The sequence below is a fragment of the Halyomorpha halys genome, unplaced genomic scaffold, assembly GCF_000696795.3.
Source record: "Halyomorpha halys isolate HHAL.00 unplaced genomic scaffold, Hhal_1.1 Scaffold146.1, whole genome shotgun sequence".
Classification (NCBI taxonomy): domain Eukaryota; kingdom Metazoa; phylum Arthropoda; class Insecta; order Hemiptera; family Pentatomidae; genus Halyomorpha; species Halyomorpha halys.
Genome location: NW_027110622.1, coordinates 913,072 through 935,181, shown reverse-complemented (window position 1 = coordinate 935,181; position 22,110 = coordinate 913,072). Strand labels below are relative to the sequence as shown.

At 30.1% G+C, this 22,110-nt stretch overlaps 1 protein-coding gene across 10 annotated transcripts in view; it reads left to right on the top strand.

Moving 5' to 3' along the window:
• LOC106678541 (thyrotroph embryonic factor) overlaps positions 1-22,110 on the top strand; it is a 680,455-nt gene that overhangs the window by 549,365 nt on the left and 108,980 nt on the right. Inside the window, exon 1 of one of the 10 annotated variants that reach the window (XM_067048778.1) lies at positions 1,692-1,813. The exons of the other annotated variants lie outside the window; for them this stretch is intronic. Coding sequence (XP_066904879.1) covers positions 1,762-1,813 — 52 coding nt within the window. The 5' untranslated portion in view covers positions 1,692-1,761. Of the gene's footprint in view, positions 1-1,691; positions 1,814-22,110 lie in introns of those variants that run through there. 10 annotated transcript variants of the gene reach the window in all.

Genomic DNA, 22,110 nt, shown 5'->3' with positions numbered 1-22,110 from the left:
GTTATATCGTATTAACATGGTAAAAGAAGAATATATTTCTCCATTTAACACGCTTTAAAATGATGAACTAAAGATCATGAATACCACTATAAAATTCGGACCGAAAATGGATAAGCTAATGGGATAATGTAGAAAAATACAAAATTCTTATTTGAGAAAACAGCACTTCGTCAATATAATTAAGGTTATATCATTGCGGTGAATAAGATGGGCGTATATGGTTGGGGGACTTGTTAACGAATGGATCCCTAAAATAACTCTGAACCGACGGGTAAAGGTCCGAGAGGTAGACTAAAACGTAGATGGGAAGATTGCGTTAAGTTTTATTTCGTAGATTCGTTTTTGGAGGGCCATCACTTCGGGTTCGTTAAGCCTTTATTATCATTATTATATTTTTTTATTGGAGCATAAAGATTGTAATTAATTTTATTATTTATTTACTTTTTACTGTTAGCGCATATTATTGGCTTCATATCGATTTTATTAGATTTCGTTGACCCATGCCTAAAAGTATGTTTTTCGGCCCATCAATATTTCAAAAATGACTCTTATTTGGCACATAGAGTAAAGGTTGAGAATAGTATTGGTATGTTACAGCATGGATATCACTATTTCCTTTGAAAAACCTTTACTCCATAAATGACTTTAGCTCAATGTTGGGGATTAGAATAGTAATGGTCTAATGTTATTTTTGATAGAATTCCATTATTATTATTATTCCATTATTATTTGTTATTTTTGATAGAGTTCTGGCATGTTTTGTTCGACATTAACCAATGAGAAAATGGATACTACAAAAAAAATTACAGAATCACTTAAAGAAAATTCAGAACATTCTGAATTATTTTTATATATATTCTTTACATGAATGAATTTTAGGATGATTTAAAAATATAATAAATCTGTACAACTACAAAACATGAAGGAAAACTAGACCAACGGTTATACAAGGAGGTGATTTGGTCAGAATAACATGAGTGTACACAATTTATGAGGCTGGGTAGACCTCTGAAGGATCCCGAACCCACAGGGTTGACTCATGGCTTCAGTATCAGAATAAATTATTATTAGTTTTAAAAAATTATACTTTTAAGATTGTTAATCATTACTCTGATACTAAATTTTCGAGGAAGCCTAAATATATCATTAATGCTCTGTAAATTGAACTAAATGAATTTCATAATTATTTTATTTTTGTATATCTATACTTTAATCTAGTTATGATTAACATGCTACATTGATTTGTTTTATTTTGAAAAATTGGCAGTTAGCTTTTGATACCACTGTTGTGATCAAAATAAAATAAAACTTCTTGCTTGAGCGGAAAAAATAAATATGAAGTTATTATTTATAGTGATCAAGGAAAATCTACCTAAGTTGTAAAATAAGGCACAGTTTCGTTTTTAATAAATTTCTGTCTAATATTTTAATATAAAAACATTAGCTAAATACATCTATCGATGTAAAAGTCAAATCGTTATTAGAATCCAAACTGGTCCCGTGTAGCTTTACCTATCACGGAGGCATTTGCTCAAGCCGATAGGGATATAATTAAACCTCAATTGTTTATTTAATCGTGGAAAACGACAAAAAATATATATCAGTCGGTTTGATAGGATAAGGGAATTGGTGTGCAGCGTTACCAACCGATCTATAAATGGATTGATATTTCTCTTAATGGAGTCAGATGCTGTTTGCAGTAGATAGAGCTATCTGGCAACACTGGCCCGATATTGGCTTCAGTAGTGGCAGTGGTTTGTCATGGAGAATGTCTGTCGGCTACAAGTCTACGCTCTTTCCAAGATTATTCCAGGTGATTTTTTTCTATTAGGCTTAAAAACATAGCAATTTTCATAAGCGACAATTATTGATAATCGAAAGGTTTAAAAGTCAAATGAACGTCATCATAGGGGAATAGATATGTTACATTCCAAAACAAGTCACGTGTGTTTTCAATTTTTTTTATTTACGTTTATGGCACCAGATTATCAAAACGTACAAGAATTTTTTTTTGTTAAATAATATATGATTTAATTATTTTCGGAAGAGATTATTTTATCTCATAACAATTTAGTATCTAATTTGTAATCGAAGTTAAATACTTATAAATTTTAGTTTTATAGATTAAATTAAAAATAATATATGATTTAATTATTTTCGAAAGAAATTATAATTTTGTATTGTTGCAATCAAGTACCTGAATTGTCTAAGAAAAATTAAAATTTTAAATTGTACTTGTCTGGTTTTGTGATGGAACCATCTAAAATCTATAAAATTTAGGTTTATAGATTAATTTTAAAAAAAAAAGTCTGCTTCATTTATATATCAGTAAAGATTCCTCAACATTTATATTGGATATGTAGACATATGTACATAATTATTTATATTTTAAGGTTGAAGTTTATTTTTGATCATATTTATTTGTCGTTTGAGAATAAAATCCATGAGAGGAGACGTGTTCAAATTACATATTCAAATTCAAATATATATTGAAATTAATAGATGGAGTCTGATGAAATCAGTACTAGACCCATTTTAACTTAATCCCTAAATTTCTTCCAAATTTGGGCTAAATCATCAATCAATATTGATGTGCGGGGTAAAATATGTTACGCATGCCCAAGTAAAATTAGAGTTTGGAAACTACTAAATTTCAATCTATTGTTATTTCCAATTTTTAAATTTTCGATTCTCATAGCATTTTTTTTTTTATTTGCTACATAAGTACAATTTTTTCCTACCTTCTGTAGTAAGGAATAAATTTATAGATTTTTGAAGTGATTAATTCACTCGTTTTTTATAGTTATGTTGTAAGAAGATATTCACAAGGAGAAAATATTATAAGTTGCTTACATGCCAGAATATAATGTACTTTTTGTGGGACAAAAAAATAAATAAATAATCGGTTATGTTAATATAGCTCCCTGTAAATACATATTTCATGACAAATATAATAAATAGGAAGATTTATTATACAATTGTTAAAAAAAAAAAAGGGCCTGATGAAAACTCTGCAAAGTGGGACGAAACGTCGGTTTTTGATAAATACCTTGAGCTACATTCCTTTATTAATTACATACGGTCAACTCATTATCGTCTGATAAATTTATTACATGAATAAGAAAATTATTTAAGCTCTTATCATTTTTAGAAGGATTTACAATTTTGTTTATCAAGCCATGGAAACACGTGATATTTTACTTTAATGAGGTATTTGCTCTTTTTAAATTCTAATTTACGTTAATATAACGTGTAACGATGAGAAAATCTGAATAAAAATGGGACAACAGTATGGCGGAAAATTGTGGGAAAGAGGAATAGAGTATGACGACATCATTAAGTATATTGGTGTTTGACCATTTCAAAGATGTCAAAAGTAACGCAATGTTATTCTCAAAGTTGCTTAGTTTACCAAATAATAATTATTTAGTTATTCTCAATTCAATCCTGAGCTATAGGAGCTCTCTTTTCAAGAATGTTTGAATAATGGACTTTCTTTTGTGTATTAGCGATAAGAGAATCGGAAGCTCAGGAAATTTCCAAAGTTGAAGGAAGATATTGGAAAGGTCATCGTTCCATATCTTGCCACTTATCGGATACGATGATTGCCTCTTCTAAAGAACTATCGAGTCGATTAAAATAGGATATTCATAAATCACTAGAAACATTATAGATTTTAGTAAAATATCGAACGTTTATTTGAAACTTCATGATGAAAAAAAAAATAACGGATTGTATTTTCTGATAAGAGATAATCTCAAATATGATGAAAATTCAGATTAGAAGGTGTAACAGGTATTTTGATATCATACTCTGTAAGATGAGGTGGATTCCTGAGGATTATTGAATTCATCCTATCAGTCCCGATGTACTAATATCGATTTTAATTCTAATTCGAGTTTCTAGTTTTTTAATCTATTCGATCAGAAAATCATACGATATTTACAGTAATTTACATTTTTATTGAATATACAATATTAATTGTTTCCCATGGTTTTGCTTGTGAATGTTTTGATTCTTACTTGAGTTGCATGCGTGACTAACGAAAACAAGATACGACACGAAGCAAAAACAGAAGGAATTGGTGCGATAAGTGAGGTGCCAACTTCAATCTATTACACTTTATTAGAAGTATTGGCTTTTTTATTATATTTTTCAAAAGTATAAAACCTTGAGGTGTTTGATGATAGGTATTGGAAACTAAAATAAATTCTATTGTTTTCTTTTAAAAGTTCCTTAAACTTATGAAGTGTCTATCTAATAGCCAAGTTCGGTAAAGGGAGGGTCCCAGTGTGCCTTGCTCGGAACGTTGTAGGATTGTTCGAATACCACCTGGATTAGTAAACATTTATTTCACAGCGGCTCGGAGTAATGAATCATTGCATTCCCACAATTTGATTTGAGCGAAACAAAATATGAATAATTTACATTGAAATATAAAACATTGTGTTGATAAAGAACAACAAAATCATTCAAAAAATGGATGTAATTAAATATCTACTGTTTCTATTAAGTTACCAGCAAACGAATGGTTGATTCTTTATTTGATTTGAGTAGGTGATATTGATTATTTGGTTTGTTTTCTGTCTTTAAATCTGATAGCCCTGATGAAACCATGCAACGTGGGGCGAAACGTCAGTAAATAAATAGTTGAAAACTTCCTTTTTGACCTCTCCTCCGACCATCTCTTTCACATTAAGTTACGGTTCATCATTTTTATATTTGATATGATTTTTCTTATATTATTGGGTGCCAAGTAAGATTCCAAATTTGTTTGCTGTCATTATTAAATTATTTCTTTAGTTATTATTATCGTTTATATTGATCTGACTAAGATGTCTTGTTTTTCGTATTTTCTTTTCGTTTATGTTGTCTTGTAGATGATACAATGTAATATAATCAAACGTATACATTTGTTCAAGAATTGGAAGGTTTCTATTGTAGTCTGCGCAGAAAATATTAATAAAAAATTCAATACGGTGTATTTTAGGCACTTCTGTTCCCATTTGAATGATTTTTGTTTTATATGCAATTTAACTATCCATCAAATGAGCATTTATAATTTTTAAAGTTTTCTGGTTGTTCGAAAAATATTTTAACTGGTTACTCGAAACACTTTTTTCTCATTATTAGTAAATTTAACCACTTAGATACATCTGAAACTACAGATATGAGGAACCATTGTTCAAAATTTTCACAGCAAATTATGACCTATGTTTATAAATTTTTATCCTAAATTGGTAAATCCATAAAATAATTTATTTATTTATTGTTATTTACAAATTTATTTACATAAAAATACATTTAATAAACTTTATGTAAGATCAAAATGGAGTGAAACAGGCATGTAGAGAAACAATAGATGATTTGTCGGTATTTATTTTGATTCTACAATTTCGACAGCATTCTTCGAGGGTTGTGATATGAAATTGGAGAGTTTGGGATGCAATTAAAGTGTTATTATTGACTGCGAGCACATATTTTTCATTAGCATAAGTGGTGAGAATAGTGTTGGGATTGGTTGGGATCTCTGCTGTATAGATAGTGTAAAGGATGGGACCGAGGATACTACCTTGAGGAACACCAGCGGACTGAGAGAAGAGGGATGAATACGAATTATTATGGTTTACTTTGAACAATCTATCAGTGTAAAAGGAAAGAATGATGACGATATGTGTAGGATGTAGGAATTTACTGGGATTGTAAAGCTAGTCCCGGGTGCCACACTCGATCAAAAGCCTGTTCTATATCGAAAAAGATTCCTGCGCAGTACATTTCGCGCTCCAGAGAAGACGAGACGTCCTTTTAGATAAGATGTATTCTTTTTATGGGAAAAGTTAATAAAATTTTAGGGTAAGAAAGCTGCGGAATTTTAACCTTCTGAATATAAGACAAGAACACCTTTCACTAAATAATCAAGATATGAAATCTGATAACATATTAAGGATATATTTCGTTAAAAAAAAAAATAAAACGAAAATAAAAGAGTTTCTATAAATTAAAACGTATATGCAAAAAAGATTGGAAGATAATATCCTTGGTAGCAGTGACTGGGTTAGGTAGCGCTGCGTGCTCTGTATCAATTCACTCCAACAGGAATCAACAGGCACTTCAAGGACTTGTTTAGACTAAGTTTGTTCCTTCGGTTTTCATCTTTCACTTCCTTGTTCATCTAGGTCTCTTACACTATTTTTTTCTCACAGTTTACTCATTCGTTGTAAAAAAGAAGTACCTACTTGAATCTCTTACTCATACAAGGATTACACTATAGATCATAAATACATTAGAAATTGTAATGTACTTTGAAATAAAAAATCTTTGTCACGAAACTCTTCTGAAGGTTTACTTCTTTCGCAATATTAACCAGCAAATAAAAACTTGCAATTCTTTATAACTAGCCATTAAAAAGTCGCTTTCATCGAAACAGCGGCTATTAATTTTTTTTTATTTTCTTTTTATATTATATTATTGGATAGTAATATAAGTATTTACATTTGCTATTGGACGCTCATCCACTTATCAAGTCATCGTCTATCAAGGTGTATTCTAATAGAACTAGTCCAATGTAAAATAATTGATAGAATCTAGAATAGTTAAAAATAGAAGGTAAAAATAATAAGTTAATTAATATAAGAACTAAAAGATCATTAGTAGACAAAGAATCGCCGAAAAATTTCACTCCATCCTCATGGTCAAAATAAAAACCTGTAATATAAGTATTAACCAGCAAATAAAAACCTGCAATTATCTATAACTAGCCATTATAAAGTTGCATGACTTCATGACTTCATGACTATAATTTTTTTTCAAGTGGGATTTACAAGGAACTCATTTCTATATCAAGAACATTTATACAGTTCCAGTTTTAATAGTCGTACGGTGCCAACGGTTAATTTAATTAACATTTTATCACGATCATACCGTACAAAAAAAATAATCTAGTGAAGTGTGTGCATCAAACAACTTTTAGTTACCACCCTACTTCGAGTTGAAATTAATTTTAGCTCGTTCCAGAACAAGTATTCTTATATTATTTATTGTGGCAATACTTTCTGCTACTAAATTTCCAAAAGAGCCGTGTTAACAGATTGACTAATTCTTTTTAATGTTTCTTTGCGAGATTATGTCTGAAATGTAAAAATCCAACTGTTTTATAAAATTTACATTCTGATCTTAACCAGTTTTCCAATGTCCAATTGTTTTTGTCGAAAGAACAAGGAATGATTTTATGGAGTTATCCTGCCTACTGAAAGGTTGTAATAAAACAATAGCTATTTGATTAAATAGTCATCATTTATAAAATCTCTTGCTTCCCAACTGTATATAATATATCTATATTAATACTTTTATTTCCTAAAATACGTATTCAACCTGAAAAAGATCCTATAAGGAGTAGATGGTCGGAGGCAAAGTCTGCAATAATTACAAATAAACAGGAACTTATTTATTTGTGCCGACGTTTCGACCGTTGCTGGTCAGAATCTCTCCCGGAGCAATCCTGATCCCTCATATTCAGGTCGAAACGTCGGCACAAGTGTATAATGTTTTGTTTCCTGACCGCACCCCCGACCATCTTCTCATATTAATCCATGGTCAACTAATTAGCTAATTATATTTAATTTTGTTAATTCGAAATAATTATTAATTTAACATTTTTACTAGTACAGGAAAATAAATAAATATAAACTAGAATAGGATTTTGGAATAAGATAGTTGATCTATGAAGATAGTCCGGGTGGCGGTCAATAAAGATATCAAAATAGAAAAAGAAAACTATTTATTGTTAACCAACGATTCTGTTTTGTTTTTTTATAAACATAATTGTTTTGAAATGTTTTGTCAATTCTAAAATGTTTGTATCTTGTTTTTTTCATTTAGTCCTAACGAAGCCCTGCAAACGTTGTTTAACAATAAATAGTTTTCTTTTACAATTTTGATATCTTTATTAACCTCCACCCGGACTATCTTACTACAATGGAATAGGAATTAGTAATTAACGAAGAAATATATTTTTTTTTCAGGTTGAATACGTATTTCAGGAAATAACTGTTGTAACATAGATATGCTTTAGAGGTAACCATTTTGCAAATTCGTTATTTAAGCCCTGTCAAACTGTTTCAATGAGGATAAAATCTGGCTGATATTGAAGACTTTTTATTTTTACATTGATGTATCGAATTTAATTAAAATCGTTTGAGCTAACTTTGAGGAAATCGATTCTACAAAGTCACTTCCAGTAAGTCGATTGTATGGAAGTTGCTGTCACTCCAGGCGTACACCTGCTTTTAATATGTAATTTGAGTTTTGTGTTATTATTATTTTTATTTTTTGAGCTAGACTGTTCATATACACACAGATAATTGTTCGGACTTAATTCTACTTATGGTGCCTCAAATCGAGCATATCCGGTCAAAACTCTAATTCGAGATTTTGAACGATAGAAATACTAATCGATTTTGCGCCTTCTATCTAAAAACAAAAATTAAAATTTACAAAACTATTATCCTTCCCAGTGTTTTTTATGGATGCGAGATGTGGCCTGTTACGCTAAGGGATGTTGTCGAAACATACGTAATTACGTAAAATATTCGGACTGAAAAAGGATGAATTAACGGGACAGTTTAGAAGACTACATAACGCTGAATTAAGGGACCTACACCCGGTAAATATAATTCAAGTTATAGCATTGCGGCGTATAAGATGTGAGTGTAAGGTTGTAGGGCTTAGTGACGAGCGGATCCCTAAAATGTTAATAAACACTGAACCGACGGGTAATCGTCCGAGGGGGAGACCGAAACGTAGATGGGAGAATTGCGTTGGAATCTTCGGGTTCGTTTGGGCTTCATTATTATTATAATCGATTTTAATTTACAATCTCTCCTGTGCCCCCTCACATGAATTCGCTTTAATTAGGATTTTATATTTATAAATTAATATTGGTTTTCTATAAATATACTCATCATATTATTCAAATTAAGTATATATATATAAACGAATAAAATCATCATCAACCCAAATGTGGAATCTCCATTTTTAACTTTGTACAGTCATCGGCAACCATTATCAGCCCGTCGCAGACTCTGATCCGTTACAAAGCGTCTAGACTACGAGTCATGGAAATGTGACAAATTATTGACGGGATAAGTGAGTCAGAAATTATTTTTATATCAGTCAGCGAAGGTCAGCCTAAGTAACATTTGAAATACCCAAATTTTGTGTATTCTGATGGGCTCGTGTTGAAATCATCTTTATTTTTATGATTTTCGAAAATAAATAAGACCAAGGAAGGCGAAAATCATGGACAAAAGTTTTTATTTTCTGTTGTTGTAAAATGCATATTTTATGATGTATCTAGCTGGGAATTACAAATATATAATTTTTTTTTCTTCCAAGAATACAACAGTTTAACTAAAGATAACAAATCCATGATTCAATCGAGAAAAATCGGAGTCTCGGTTCTAAAACTCTTTATTTCATATTTTTTATCGGTTTTCTACTCTGTTTACGCTCAAATCGTAAAAATATATTTTCAGGTTTCAGTTATTTAGCCTTCAGGACGCTTAATTTGAAAAATAATTACAAATATGAATTTGTCTTATATTTTAAGGAGACCTTTAATATTGTCGGTAGAACAACTTCCTATTGTCTATCCTGAAAGAAGTTGAGAGCTCCAATGGACGTAAGATATCCATGTTAGAGGTGAAAGTCTGCAGTTCTTATGATAAATCACTCTTTGGCAGCTTTTGCGAGGGTCGAATCCGTACTCTTATCAACCTCTGATGGTTTATGGTTTCCGATCTCGTTCTTAGAGTGGAGGCGTTTCTGAAACCCGGTCGACCAAGACAGCATGTCTAATCGTATTTAATGATGTATTCACCTCGAGTAGTGCATCTTTTGCAGTACTGTGATAAAAATAATTGGTTTGAGAATTCATGTTAAATAGTTTTAGAGCCAACAGTGGTTTAGATAGAGGATTATTTAACGTATTTATTGGAACAATATTTAACATTCTTTCTGAAGGTTTAAATTTTATAAAACAAAGTCTGCCGAGTATGGTTAGTGATAATTCGATAGTCATTACCACAGATTTTTCACTATAGCAATTTTTTTTTAAAATTTGTAATATTACGTTCTGTTATACACATTGAAGCATTGCAAATAAAGATAGGAGCGCACATGCATATATATAAATTAAATTATAACTAAATAATAAATAGTTGTATGAAGCTATTTTTTAAAATTTCTGCATTACATCCAATCTCACATAGATCCACTATTAGGTGATAATTACCTTAGAGGAAGGAGTATAATGGAGAGAGCAAGCTGGCAAAAAAAGTGTAGTCAAAAGTTGGGCCTTTTGTGCCTTTCAGGGGCGTGGCAGAAGAGTGGGGAAAGAATACGAGCCAATCACTGGCAGTCTTCTGTTTTAGTTTACATTAAAATGGTGGGCATTTCTGTCAACCTCAATAAAAACCTTGCTATCGTGGGCGTGGCCTTATTTGCTTCACTTTTACGGTATAATCCTCCGATGCGTGTGAAAATAAGATGGCCTCGGGACCTTCTAATTTAAATTTATGATGGAAGTACCACCAATGGGTGGTTCCTTCCCAAGATTTTCGAGTGTATATGAAACATACAACATATTTACCTATTGTATTATTTTGTACAGTTGTAAATTACATTAAATAAATAATTAAAAAAAAAAATTTACGGTGAATGAGAGTAGGGCCATGACACCTCCCTTTTCTAACTTATGGATTATTTAATAAGGGTCCATAACAACTTTTATCGATATTTTCGATAGCTGTATGTCGATAGTATATGTTTATGTATGTTGGGAGTTCCTGAACTATTGTCGACTGTCGAGGTGTCTATTATGATGTTTTATAAAGACATCTAGACACATCTTTGGCATGTGCTTGATCAGAACATCCATTGTCTGTTATTATTAACATAAATAAGTTATATTATAATTATATTTTCTAATATAAATCGTTAATGATTTACTTTACTTAGGTTTTTAACATAACCTTTATATTTTTTACTTTTCTCTTTTTTTTAAAGTGTATAAAACTAAATTTTATTCAAAGTTATTTTTTAAATTTCACCAGTTATCCTCCTGATTGATCATTCCATTTTATCAATCTGGAAATACTTAAACATTTATAAGTATTAAATCCATTATTAATTTATATATATTTTTTCTGTTGCAGGTGAGTCACTTTTTATTTCTTGATACAACACAGTACACAAGGACATTTAACCTTGTGGGTAAGTATAGTTTTAATAATCCAAATTAAATTTTCTGTGACTACGTGATAATTTAGTAAGTAGTGAGGAATAACTTCTAACGCGCTACTCTTCTTTCTTCCTTTAATCTTTAACAGTTAATCAAAATGAACGAAAAAAACAGATGATTTAATACAACAAACATTCATAAGTAATAAATAGTAACCATGCAGGTTCATAAGTTACAAATTATACTGGTGTTGTAAGGTTATGATTTACTATAGTTCACTATAGTATATGTGTGGCAGTTTATCGTACATGCCCAGATGATTAATAGTACTAGCAGCAAATGCTGATAGTACGGCAGTCACGACTGCAAATGTCATAGTTTACACGATGGTAGTGGCTTCAACAGTTGTCAGTATCAATGTCACCGTGAAACCTGGACTAAGCCTTCTCCCTTTAATATTAATTTTTGGTATTCCACACAATCGGTTCTAGCTGAGCATTATTTACTTAAATTTATTATCAATTTTTTTTTACTTCTTGGAACGTGGCGACATTGGGGACTATGAATTGTTTTCAAAAATAATCGAACAAATAAAAAATTAGTGAATAGAATGAATCATGGACAATGATTAATTTGTATTCTCTTTCCCATCGTTCTTATCCTTCCACAAAAACGGAATAATATAAAGGTTAACGTCAAGAATACAACAAATAAAACGGTGTGAGTGGGAAAGGGAATAAATTTAATTTGAAGGAAACTCGAAAACGTGAATATTCATTCGAAAGAGCATCATGAAACTAGGAAATTCTAGAAACGGTCGAGACTCAGCAACTTTTCGAAGAAGTGGGATAATTGTTTTGGAATCGATGTTTGAGTTCAGCGATTTATAAGTATGTCACTGGGTGCCATTGTTACATTTTTAAAGCTAAATCATAACTTTCAAGGTTTTATTAGAATTGATTTATTTGTATTAATTATTGGTATTTATTTACTGTATAACTGTCGGTCAACTAGAAAATCTGTACTCATAGGTATAAAGGTTCAGGTCCAAAAAAATGGACTTAAATCCATATTTATCAGTATCTTATTCGTGTTGTAATATATGTATAAATTCTAATAGGTATTTTTGATTTGACAATAGAGGGTTCTGCACCATAAGGATAGAACACAATTTCTGTTAAAAACCTATTTCGCTTTTTCATATCAATGACAGGGAAGTTTTGTATTCATGAAATGGATCGAAAAATTTCACTGGCATTTTAGACATCAAAGAAACTATTTGGCTCCGGTTCTATCTGTAGTCGAATTTGTGTTAGTGCATAATCGATAAAATCGTTATTAGAAGAAGATGAAGAGAGGAAGCTTGGATGGCGGTCAATAAATGTATCAAAAGAGTAAAAGTAAAATTAGCTGTTGGGAGCAGAATTTTATTCTTATCAGTTCTGACGAAGCCCTGAAAAGTGGGCCGAAACGTTAGATAACAGTTTTCTTTTACTATTTTGATACCTTTATTCACCGCCACCCGGACTATCTTTCTACAATCTATTTAAAGTACTTCTTACAATCTACTTTAATTTTCCTCGGAATATATATTTCGAATTTGTAGAGATCCTTCACCAAATTTTGAGAAACTATTGGATTAAATCATAGAATTTTAACAAAGTAATTTTAGTTATAATTTTCTGGCTGGCCTGAAGTTCTTAAAATCACGTTAGTCTCTACTTTCACTTGTATTTCATTCACACAAGTCGGCTGGAAAGAAAAAAGGACCGGTAATAATACATTGAATTGCCCTTGTCAATTGCTTGATATAATTAATGCTCTTTTATTTATATAAAATATATATATTTGCACTTTATAATGATTAATTATCTTTGTTCTTATAAAATGATATCTTAAAATTAACAAGTGTATAACAGCTTTAAATGATTTTATGAAGTTCATGTTTTCCTTGTTCTTTACGACTTAATTGTCCAATCATCCACAATGATGTGTCCAAAAATTTAAGGTTATATTTTATTGGTCAAGTTTTGCTTGGTAGTGCTTTTTAGTATGAGCTAACTTAAGAAAATGTTGGTATTTTCATATTTTTGGAGACTTAATATTCTGCAGTATCCAATTAATTACATAAGATTCATTTTAATGAATGTAATAAGGCCTTTTTGGACATATGGAGGTTTCACTAAACCATAAAATTCCATATGATCCCAAATCTTTCTTAAAATTCTCAAAAAACGCCTGTTGAACAGATTCGATACTTGGGACTCCATCTTGACAAGAGACTTACTTGGAATCCACACACAAGACTGAAACGACAAGAAACTGCTCGTAGATTCCGATTGCTACAACACTTACTTGACAAACGCTCTAAACTTCCCATTTACTACAAAAAATTAGTATACACTACAATAATCAGACCAATTTGGACATTTGGAATTGAGCTCTGGGGCTCCACCAAACCATCAAATTCTTCCCGCATCCAATCGTTACAATCCAAAATCCTACGTAAAATCCTTGATGCTCCTTATTACGTCACAAATAAACTCATTCATAAAGACCTTAAAATCCCATTCGTTGCAGATTTGACCCAAACCAGATATGCGTATTTTTATTCCAAACTCCTTAACCATCCTAACCCATTAATTCTTAATCTTTCATCCTTAACAATCCCTGATAATCCCCCGAGGCGTCTGAAAAGAAGATGGCCACGAGACCTTCTAGTTTAAATTAATGTTTGAAGTACCACCAATGGGTACCTTCCCAAGATTTTCAAGTGTATATGAAACATACTACATATTTACCTATTGTATTATTTTGTACAGTTGTAAATTACAATAAATAAATAATTAAAAAAAAAAAATTCTCAAAAGAGAAGCTCCTTACTTTTCACAAATATAATCATTTACAATAAGCGCAATGTAACATATGTTACCGTTTTGAGCTGAACCAGATGTCAATCCTTCAAAGATAAACTCCCTAATCACTCAAACACACTGGTTTCTAACCTTTCCTTATCTTCAATGACTGATAGCCGTCTGAAAAGAATATTGTCTCGAGACATTCTATTCTAGATATGTTATTAGACTTCTACCAATGGATAGATTCTCTACAAGACTCATACCATTGTACTATAATTCACTTGAAATTTACGTGTTGTTTATTTATTTAATACAGTTTTAAATTTTAAAATTGATAAAAAAATTTTGTTTAGGTTTTTATTGGGCATTGGGCCGGAAAATTTCCCTTGAGCGGTGATTTGTAGAGGGGTATGATACAAAGGCAGGTGGTGTCGTTCCATTGCGGAATTATCTTCACGTCGATCTCTTGCTCTTCTATAACTAACTCCCTGGTTATAGTGACCTTAGCACACGGTAGCCTGTTTAGCAGCGGCCGTTTCTCGCCTGGTCACTAACAAGTGTGAAGTGGAGCTCGGCCTTGGGTCTAGTCCCGCCTCGGCGAATCACTTCATCTAGTAGAGCACCATAACGCCTAGGATCATCCTCGATACCGATATTGCTTTTGATAAGGATACTCGCCGAGATTTCTCAAGGTTTTAGATCCCCCACCCTTTAACCACCACCGCAAGTCTGATTTTCCTTTCTTTTTGTTTTTCCCCACATGAGGAAAAAATAAAATAAAAGGAACACGGCGAAAACGTGATCCGTTCGCCTAACACTTGCCAGCAATTTTCTTTTTTCACTATTTTCTTCGGTATTTTACTTTAGAAATACGTAGTGTGTTTATAGTAATTTTTTTTTCTGTCACTTAATCCTTCAGATTCTATAAAAAAAATTAGACTTATTCTCTATTCAATTTAATAATCATTTTGTCTTTGCCAAAGTTAAGAGCAATAAGTTCTAAATATTCATATATGAAGAAAAAAATGATAACAATAATACTAACAAAATAAAATAAAATATAATAAGATATAAATAAATAAAAATATAATTCGATGTACTAAAAACTAATTAAATAATAAAACAATAATTTATATATAAGATAAAGAAAATTAAATTTAAGTAAAAACATAAACATTCGCACATCAAATTCTAAGGTAGTGGGTAATTTCTGAATTTGATATAGGTCCATTCATCATTTCATATTTTTATTTAGTGACGTCACAGATTCAGGTGAGTATTTTTGGCGTCTCGAAGAGGTTAGAAAACCACATTAAAATTAAACAAAATCCAAAACTTGGAGATACACCAGTTGGGCTTTGTACATACCTCGCTACTTTGATTTTGTGGTGGCACATCTTACAAAAAAATGTTTTTTTATTATATTTATTTGACAAGTACCGTAGATCATGCAGTAGATTGAGGTTACTTTGGGACAACCCTGTCTGTAGGACGACCATGGTAAAGAAAATAATCACCTCTAATATACTATTTTTGAAATAGGACCTATTCAAAATAAGAAAAAAATCTTATAGCAGATGAATCAAGTTAAATAATTGTTCGATTTTTTTCCCCCAATATTTTTATTTTATTTTAAGTTCAAAACTTTTCATCGTAAAGCCATCGTGTATTTTGATATGCGGATAGTTACAATGCTCATTTATTTAAAGTTTAAAGACATATTCAGTTAATATCTGAATTTTCGAACTTCTAGTATATTTATTCAATTAAAACTTTTGAAATTTTTCCATGGATTCAGAGTATTTTTATATTAAGTACAATAAACTTTTAGAGTACACAACATTGTTTTATTACTGTAAAAACTGATTTATATTTGTCTAGCATATATTTTCTTTTCCTTTCAATGTTGATGTTCTTAATTCTCTCATTTTTTATCTTATGAAAATTTTAAATAGTCCAAAATTTAAAAATGACTTATTATTTTATTTTATTTATTATTAACTATATAAATATGACATTATATTAAAACTGAAATGTTATTAGAGTGCTACCTATAGATAGTTTCTCCACATGTCTGTATCACACCATTGTAATTTAACATTATATTTACTTGATGTATTTTTGTATTAATACAGTTATAAATTTCAATAAATAAAAAAAATTTAAAAGAGCTAAATACAAACATTAATTAGATAAATAGATAGGTACAGTCAAGGTTCATCTAGTTAACCCACTGAATTCTTTCAAATTTAAAATATATAGACATTTGTTAGAAATTTCGAAGTCATTTCAAATTTGAATTCCCATTGATACCCTGAAGAGATAATCTGTATAATAAAAATTTATTACAGGTGGTTATAGTCCTTTATGTTTAATCTCATTAAATTTATCGAGATCAATAAAAAGATTTTCACCATTAAATTGTACATAAGAATTATCAACCTACTAATGACTGATTTTGTTTTCTTGGAAATGATCACTTCATTTATTAAATAAATGTTGAAATAATTTTAATCACTAGACTATACTAAAAGAATTCGTTTTCAAAATTACCTCCTGTCGCCTTTTGTTTTATTTATCTCCTGTGCCTATGTTTGAAATATATGTGATAAATATAATAGCTTTGAATTAACTGACTGTTTGTAAATAGTACTAGAAATTTGGAACTGGTGACCGACTCTTGAGAAAAGAACACTCTGGGCTAACCTATGCGTTCTGGGAACCTAAACGTACTCCGGAAATTGCAGGAGAGCTTGGAGTTTTCCTCTCCATATTAATTGTGGTCTGCATAACCTAAAAAATACTTCATGACTAAGCAGATACAATGTTCAGTATAAATCAGTCAACAACTTGGCAATAATCTAAAGGACTATCGCTTCATTAACAGAATTGTTGTGATGAAAGAGGGATATACTATAAATCCCCTGTTCGGTCAATCGGAATGACAGTAAAACCTAAGATTGAAGCACAGATTGATCGTGTAAGGTTAGTTCTGATGGATCACCTAGAAAGTTTTGAAATTCCAAGAGGAGGGAGTAATGTGAAAGTGGAAGGGGGCTGCAAGTACTTCATTCGTATCTTGGGATTTACTTTTTCTTGCAAGCGAAAGTAAAAATTTAAAAAAAAAAAAAGGAAAGAAAATGGACCCTGTTCTTACATTTACAAGTAAGCGTCAGTTTGGCTTTTTGAATGATGGAACCGATTTTCTCAAATTCTAGTGGTTTAAATCTCATATAATTTTTACCCTCCAATAAACTCAAAATTAAAAAAAAAAAATGATGTGTTAAGTGACATTGCCTGTTTTTACCTCGTGGTTATCTTAGCTTGTTTAAGAAGGAAATTAATAAATAATTGTAAAAACTAACGAAAAAAACAGATATTTAATTAATAAAAAAGAAATTTTTTTTACCAAAAATATTTGATATAAACGAGGTGTATATAGTTGAATGTAGATTACTGATTGGAGAAGATGGTCGGGGGGAGCAAAGGAACGACATAAATAAACAAAAAAATATTTATTTATGGCGACGTTTCGATCTGATACAAATTAATCTAATTAATTCCTGTTCTAATTAATTCTTGTTCATAAAAAAATCAGGTCGAAACGTTGGCATAATTAATTATTTTTTTGTTTATTTATGTTGTTCCTTTGCTATTTGCTAATATAATTGAACTTAAAACTTTAGCAGCAGTTTATTGCCCGTTTTTGGAAAATTACTGGAATAATTTATAAAAATAACATCTTTCCTCTTTTTTTTTTTTCAGTGCAACGACTTAATTTGTTTTTCAGTATATTTATTCCACTTTTCACCAACTGGCAAGACTATCTTAATTTATAATAAACGGATTTGAAGTGTAGAAACACACTATTATCATAGTGTTCATAGACTTCCAAGCGTTTGATTATGCCTGGCATCTAGATCTCTTAAAGAAAGTAGGAACTATAAAATACTTCTGATATTCGATATTCTGAACTCATTCCTCAACAGCCGAACATTTTCTATTAGAATAAATGACAAAAATACATAGACAAATCCATGCCGTTACTCCACCAGGTTCAGTCTTTTCTCCCATTCTGCATCACTTCTACCTTCACGACATCATCCATACCACACATACCTCCACAGCTATAGTCACTGATGATACAATAGTTTTCTCTCAACACAATGACAATAATAATAGCTAGAAACACTTTGCAGAGTCCCTTAATGATGTAGAACAATACTTCACTAAATGGATGATAAGTCTCAACTTTGTAAAATGTACTTAAAAGCTTTACTCTTAGACGCCCACCAGACCCTGGATGGATCTATTTTCCTTTTTCAACAAAAACTTAAATTTTTAATTAATTACTTAACTCTTAAATTACATAAGTAATTATTTCTTGTATTTGATATTTAAAACTTCAAATTTAAATAATTTATTAGTGAAGTGATTGTTAATTGTTAGTTATCTAACTTGATATTACCACAAATAATAGATTCTTTGTCGAGGATCTCCGCTGACCCATCTCTATCTTTAAGGTTAAATGATGAAGAAATCTCCCTTCCGAAGATTGATGAATTGACTCTTTTGTATTTTTGATATTTGATAATATTTATTCCCTATAAAACCAGTCCAATTATTTGTAAGAGATTAATTTGTATGAAGGACACTGATCCTTCATATTTTCAGATTACTGCGCATCTTTGACAAAGTAAAGTTTTATCAAAAATTCCTTTCTTCTTATTATAAAAACGAAAAGAATAGATTAAACTACTCGTTAATGTTTGGAACGATCTTTTTATTTTTCTGTTCCACCATACTTCATTAAAAACAGTTACTGCGACTGTATTTGTATTATACACAACTACTTCTGACAGTTTCTAGATGTGATAAATAAACGTGTTGGCAATACCTCTATTTTAGCTAATCTACCTGTCTCATAGATCCGTCGCCTATGTATTGATAAGAGCTGATAAGGCATATCGACTCTGAAATAGCGCTTCACTCGTCATTGGTCTTCACTTATAGAATTTCCAATGTTTCATTCCGAATATTTTATTGGTAGATTCATAATAATCATATTGACTTAAGCTTCAGTTTTTATATTTATTCAAACTGTTGTTAATCCTGATATTACTGAGAATTCATTAAGTCAATATGGGGTATATTATCTTTAGATATTTGAAAACCTGTTTCTATTTTTTTTTTTTTTTTTTCAAAATACTTACGCAGTGGAAACTTAATTTAAATTATATGATTGATCATTTTATTATATTTGGGCATGACTTTCATGTATGACATATATCTGGAACGCGGATAAAGAAAAACACTATAAAATTATCAATGAGGAAAACCATTGAAAAACACATTTTTTTTTTCTGAAGTAATCTTAGTTTTACATATTTGATAAGAACATATTTTTTGTAGAGTCATGGAAAATGAGTTTACTGAAATAATTTGGAAATATATTAAAATAATAAATTTTGCAACAGTCTTAAATTTCTTATTAAGAGAAAAAGTAGGAATTTTATCATTACAACATTCATATAGCATGACCTATTTTGACCAATTCATTTAATCTGCTGACAAAACGAATGTGTTTTTATATATTTTAAAATAAATAGCTAAGAGAAAAGTGAACTGTCTCACACACATTCACACAACTTTTTTAAACAATGGAGTAGTTCAAAAATATTTAATGATTATTGAGTGAATGTGCTACATAATTAATTATATTTAAAAGTAATCAATATATAAGATACTTTATTCTTTGCATAATTATGCCCTACAATGAGAAAAACAGGTTTTTAGAACAAATACTTTCTTCAAATAATTGCTATAAAACTAGAAGTACCTAGTTAATAATTTTACAATTAAAACATTGTTTACTATTTTCTATTGCAATGTGTTCTTCTACCTTTTGGTCATACTATCTCCAGATTTAGGCCAGAACTGATTCGGTTTTGAAATGAAGGTAGGTTTGTTCATAGTACAAGAGCCCAAGAGGAGAAAAAAGGCAGTTATCTCTGCCCAATTTTTGATTACATTAATGAAAACTACGTATAATTACTAGCCAAAATTGATGAGTCTACCAAGTATAGCCAGGGGGAATAAAAAATGGCGGCTGTTTCAAAGCGATAGAAAAAAATAATTTTTCATTCGGAGCTCTATATCTTAAAAAGTAGGAACACAAGAAAACCTAAGAGAACGTCATTGGACATTTGTTCTGCCAACACTCAAAATAAAGGAAATTTAACTTTCTATAAAGTAGTTTATGACACTTATCTTCGTAAAGGTAGTAGTTTTTATTATATTCATATATGGATATAAATTTGGCAAATGAAAATTTGTCCGAACAACAAAGAATCAATTTATTTTAGCAAATATTATGAAAACTACTATTCGTACGAAGGTTAAGGTCATAAACTCCTTAATAGTACATTAAACTAGCTTTAATTTAAGTGCTAATAGACATCTGTACGTCACATAGTTCCTGAGATTTAGATTTCTCAAAATAAATTAACTAACTACTAATCTTTCTGTAGATTTTAAAGAAATTTTGCTTTTTAAAAAGCTACATCTCGAGAACTCTTGGAAGTAAATAGCTCTTTTAGGGGTAATATTTTAGCAAATTTACTCTTCTTCAAATAATGTTCTCTTAGATTTTCTAGTGCTATTGTTAGTTTTTAAGATATAGAGCTCCGAATGAAAAATTAAGGTTTTTTAAGGTTTTGAAACCGCCATTTTTTATTCCCCCTACCTATACTTGGCAGACTCATCAGTTTTGACTAGTAATTTTAACTAGTTTTCATTAAAGTAATCTAAAATTGGGATGAGATAACTGCCTTTTTTTCTTCCCGGCTCTTGTACTATTAGGTTTTAACGTGTAACCTATTTTTTTTTTCCCAGGCAGGTAGTGAGTGTGTCATTTATATTATGTATTTTGTTTGGTTTTATTTAATTTTGTTAATTGTGCATTATATATTTATTAGGTTAGAATAACATGAATTTAAATTTCGTACATCCGATTTTTTATTGATTTTTCTATAGTGTATCACTAATTTCGCTTATAGGTGTTTTTTCCCCAAGTGTACGATTTTTGTAAATTTAGAAAAATACATATCTCCAAATCTCTATTTATAAAAATACATAACTACTTCAAAATGCCTTTAATACAATTCGGGAGGTAAATACTCCATCATAATACAAAAAAGAAATAGGGCTCATTAAAGAAAAATTTGATGTATTTTCCTTCTTGAAGTATATTTCAAGCAAATATTCATATGTGAAATCGAATCATTGTACTTTGAGAAGGCCTTCTCAATTTTACCTCCATAATCCTGAGAAGTATTTCAATGCTATTATAATTCATCAATATTAATTTTTATGTTTATGATGCTATAATTACCATACTGCTTAGATTATTTATGAATTTTTTAAAAAGTTTTTTACTCATCCTCTATATGGAATGACGATAAATGCATAGAGCCACTCTTTATTACTCACTGCGTCACTCGATCGCTCAATGCCAAAGGTGGGCGGTGTTCGATAATAATAACTTTGATTGTGTTAGTTCCAAATGCCCTTATTTTATGCAACTTAATTACAAATCATTCCAAAAAAAAAAAAATTATTTTGATATCTATTTTTATTACACGAACATTCTGAAATATTGACATTCACAACAGATTAAATCTATCGGTCGGTACCAAAATAACGTACAAATGATAGACATGAAATTTATTAGTTAAAATTTTGACTATCAGGGCGTTGTAGATACTTCTACAATTTATAACCAAGATCAGTACAATATGAATTAATCTCTAATGATTAAATTAATCACTCAATTAAAAATACTAAAATGAAAATAAAAATAATTGAAAAACTTATGAACTGAATAATAAAAAATACAAATTTACAACTAGATAATTAATAATAATGAGCTTATGAACGCATAATAAGTATGAAGTGAACCTGATTAAAAATAAAAATAAAATACACAATATATATTATTATTATACATGTGAT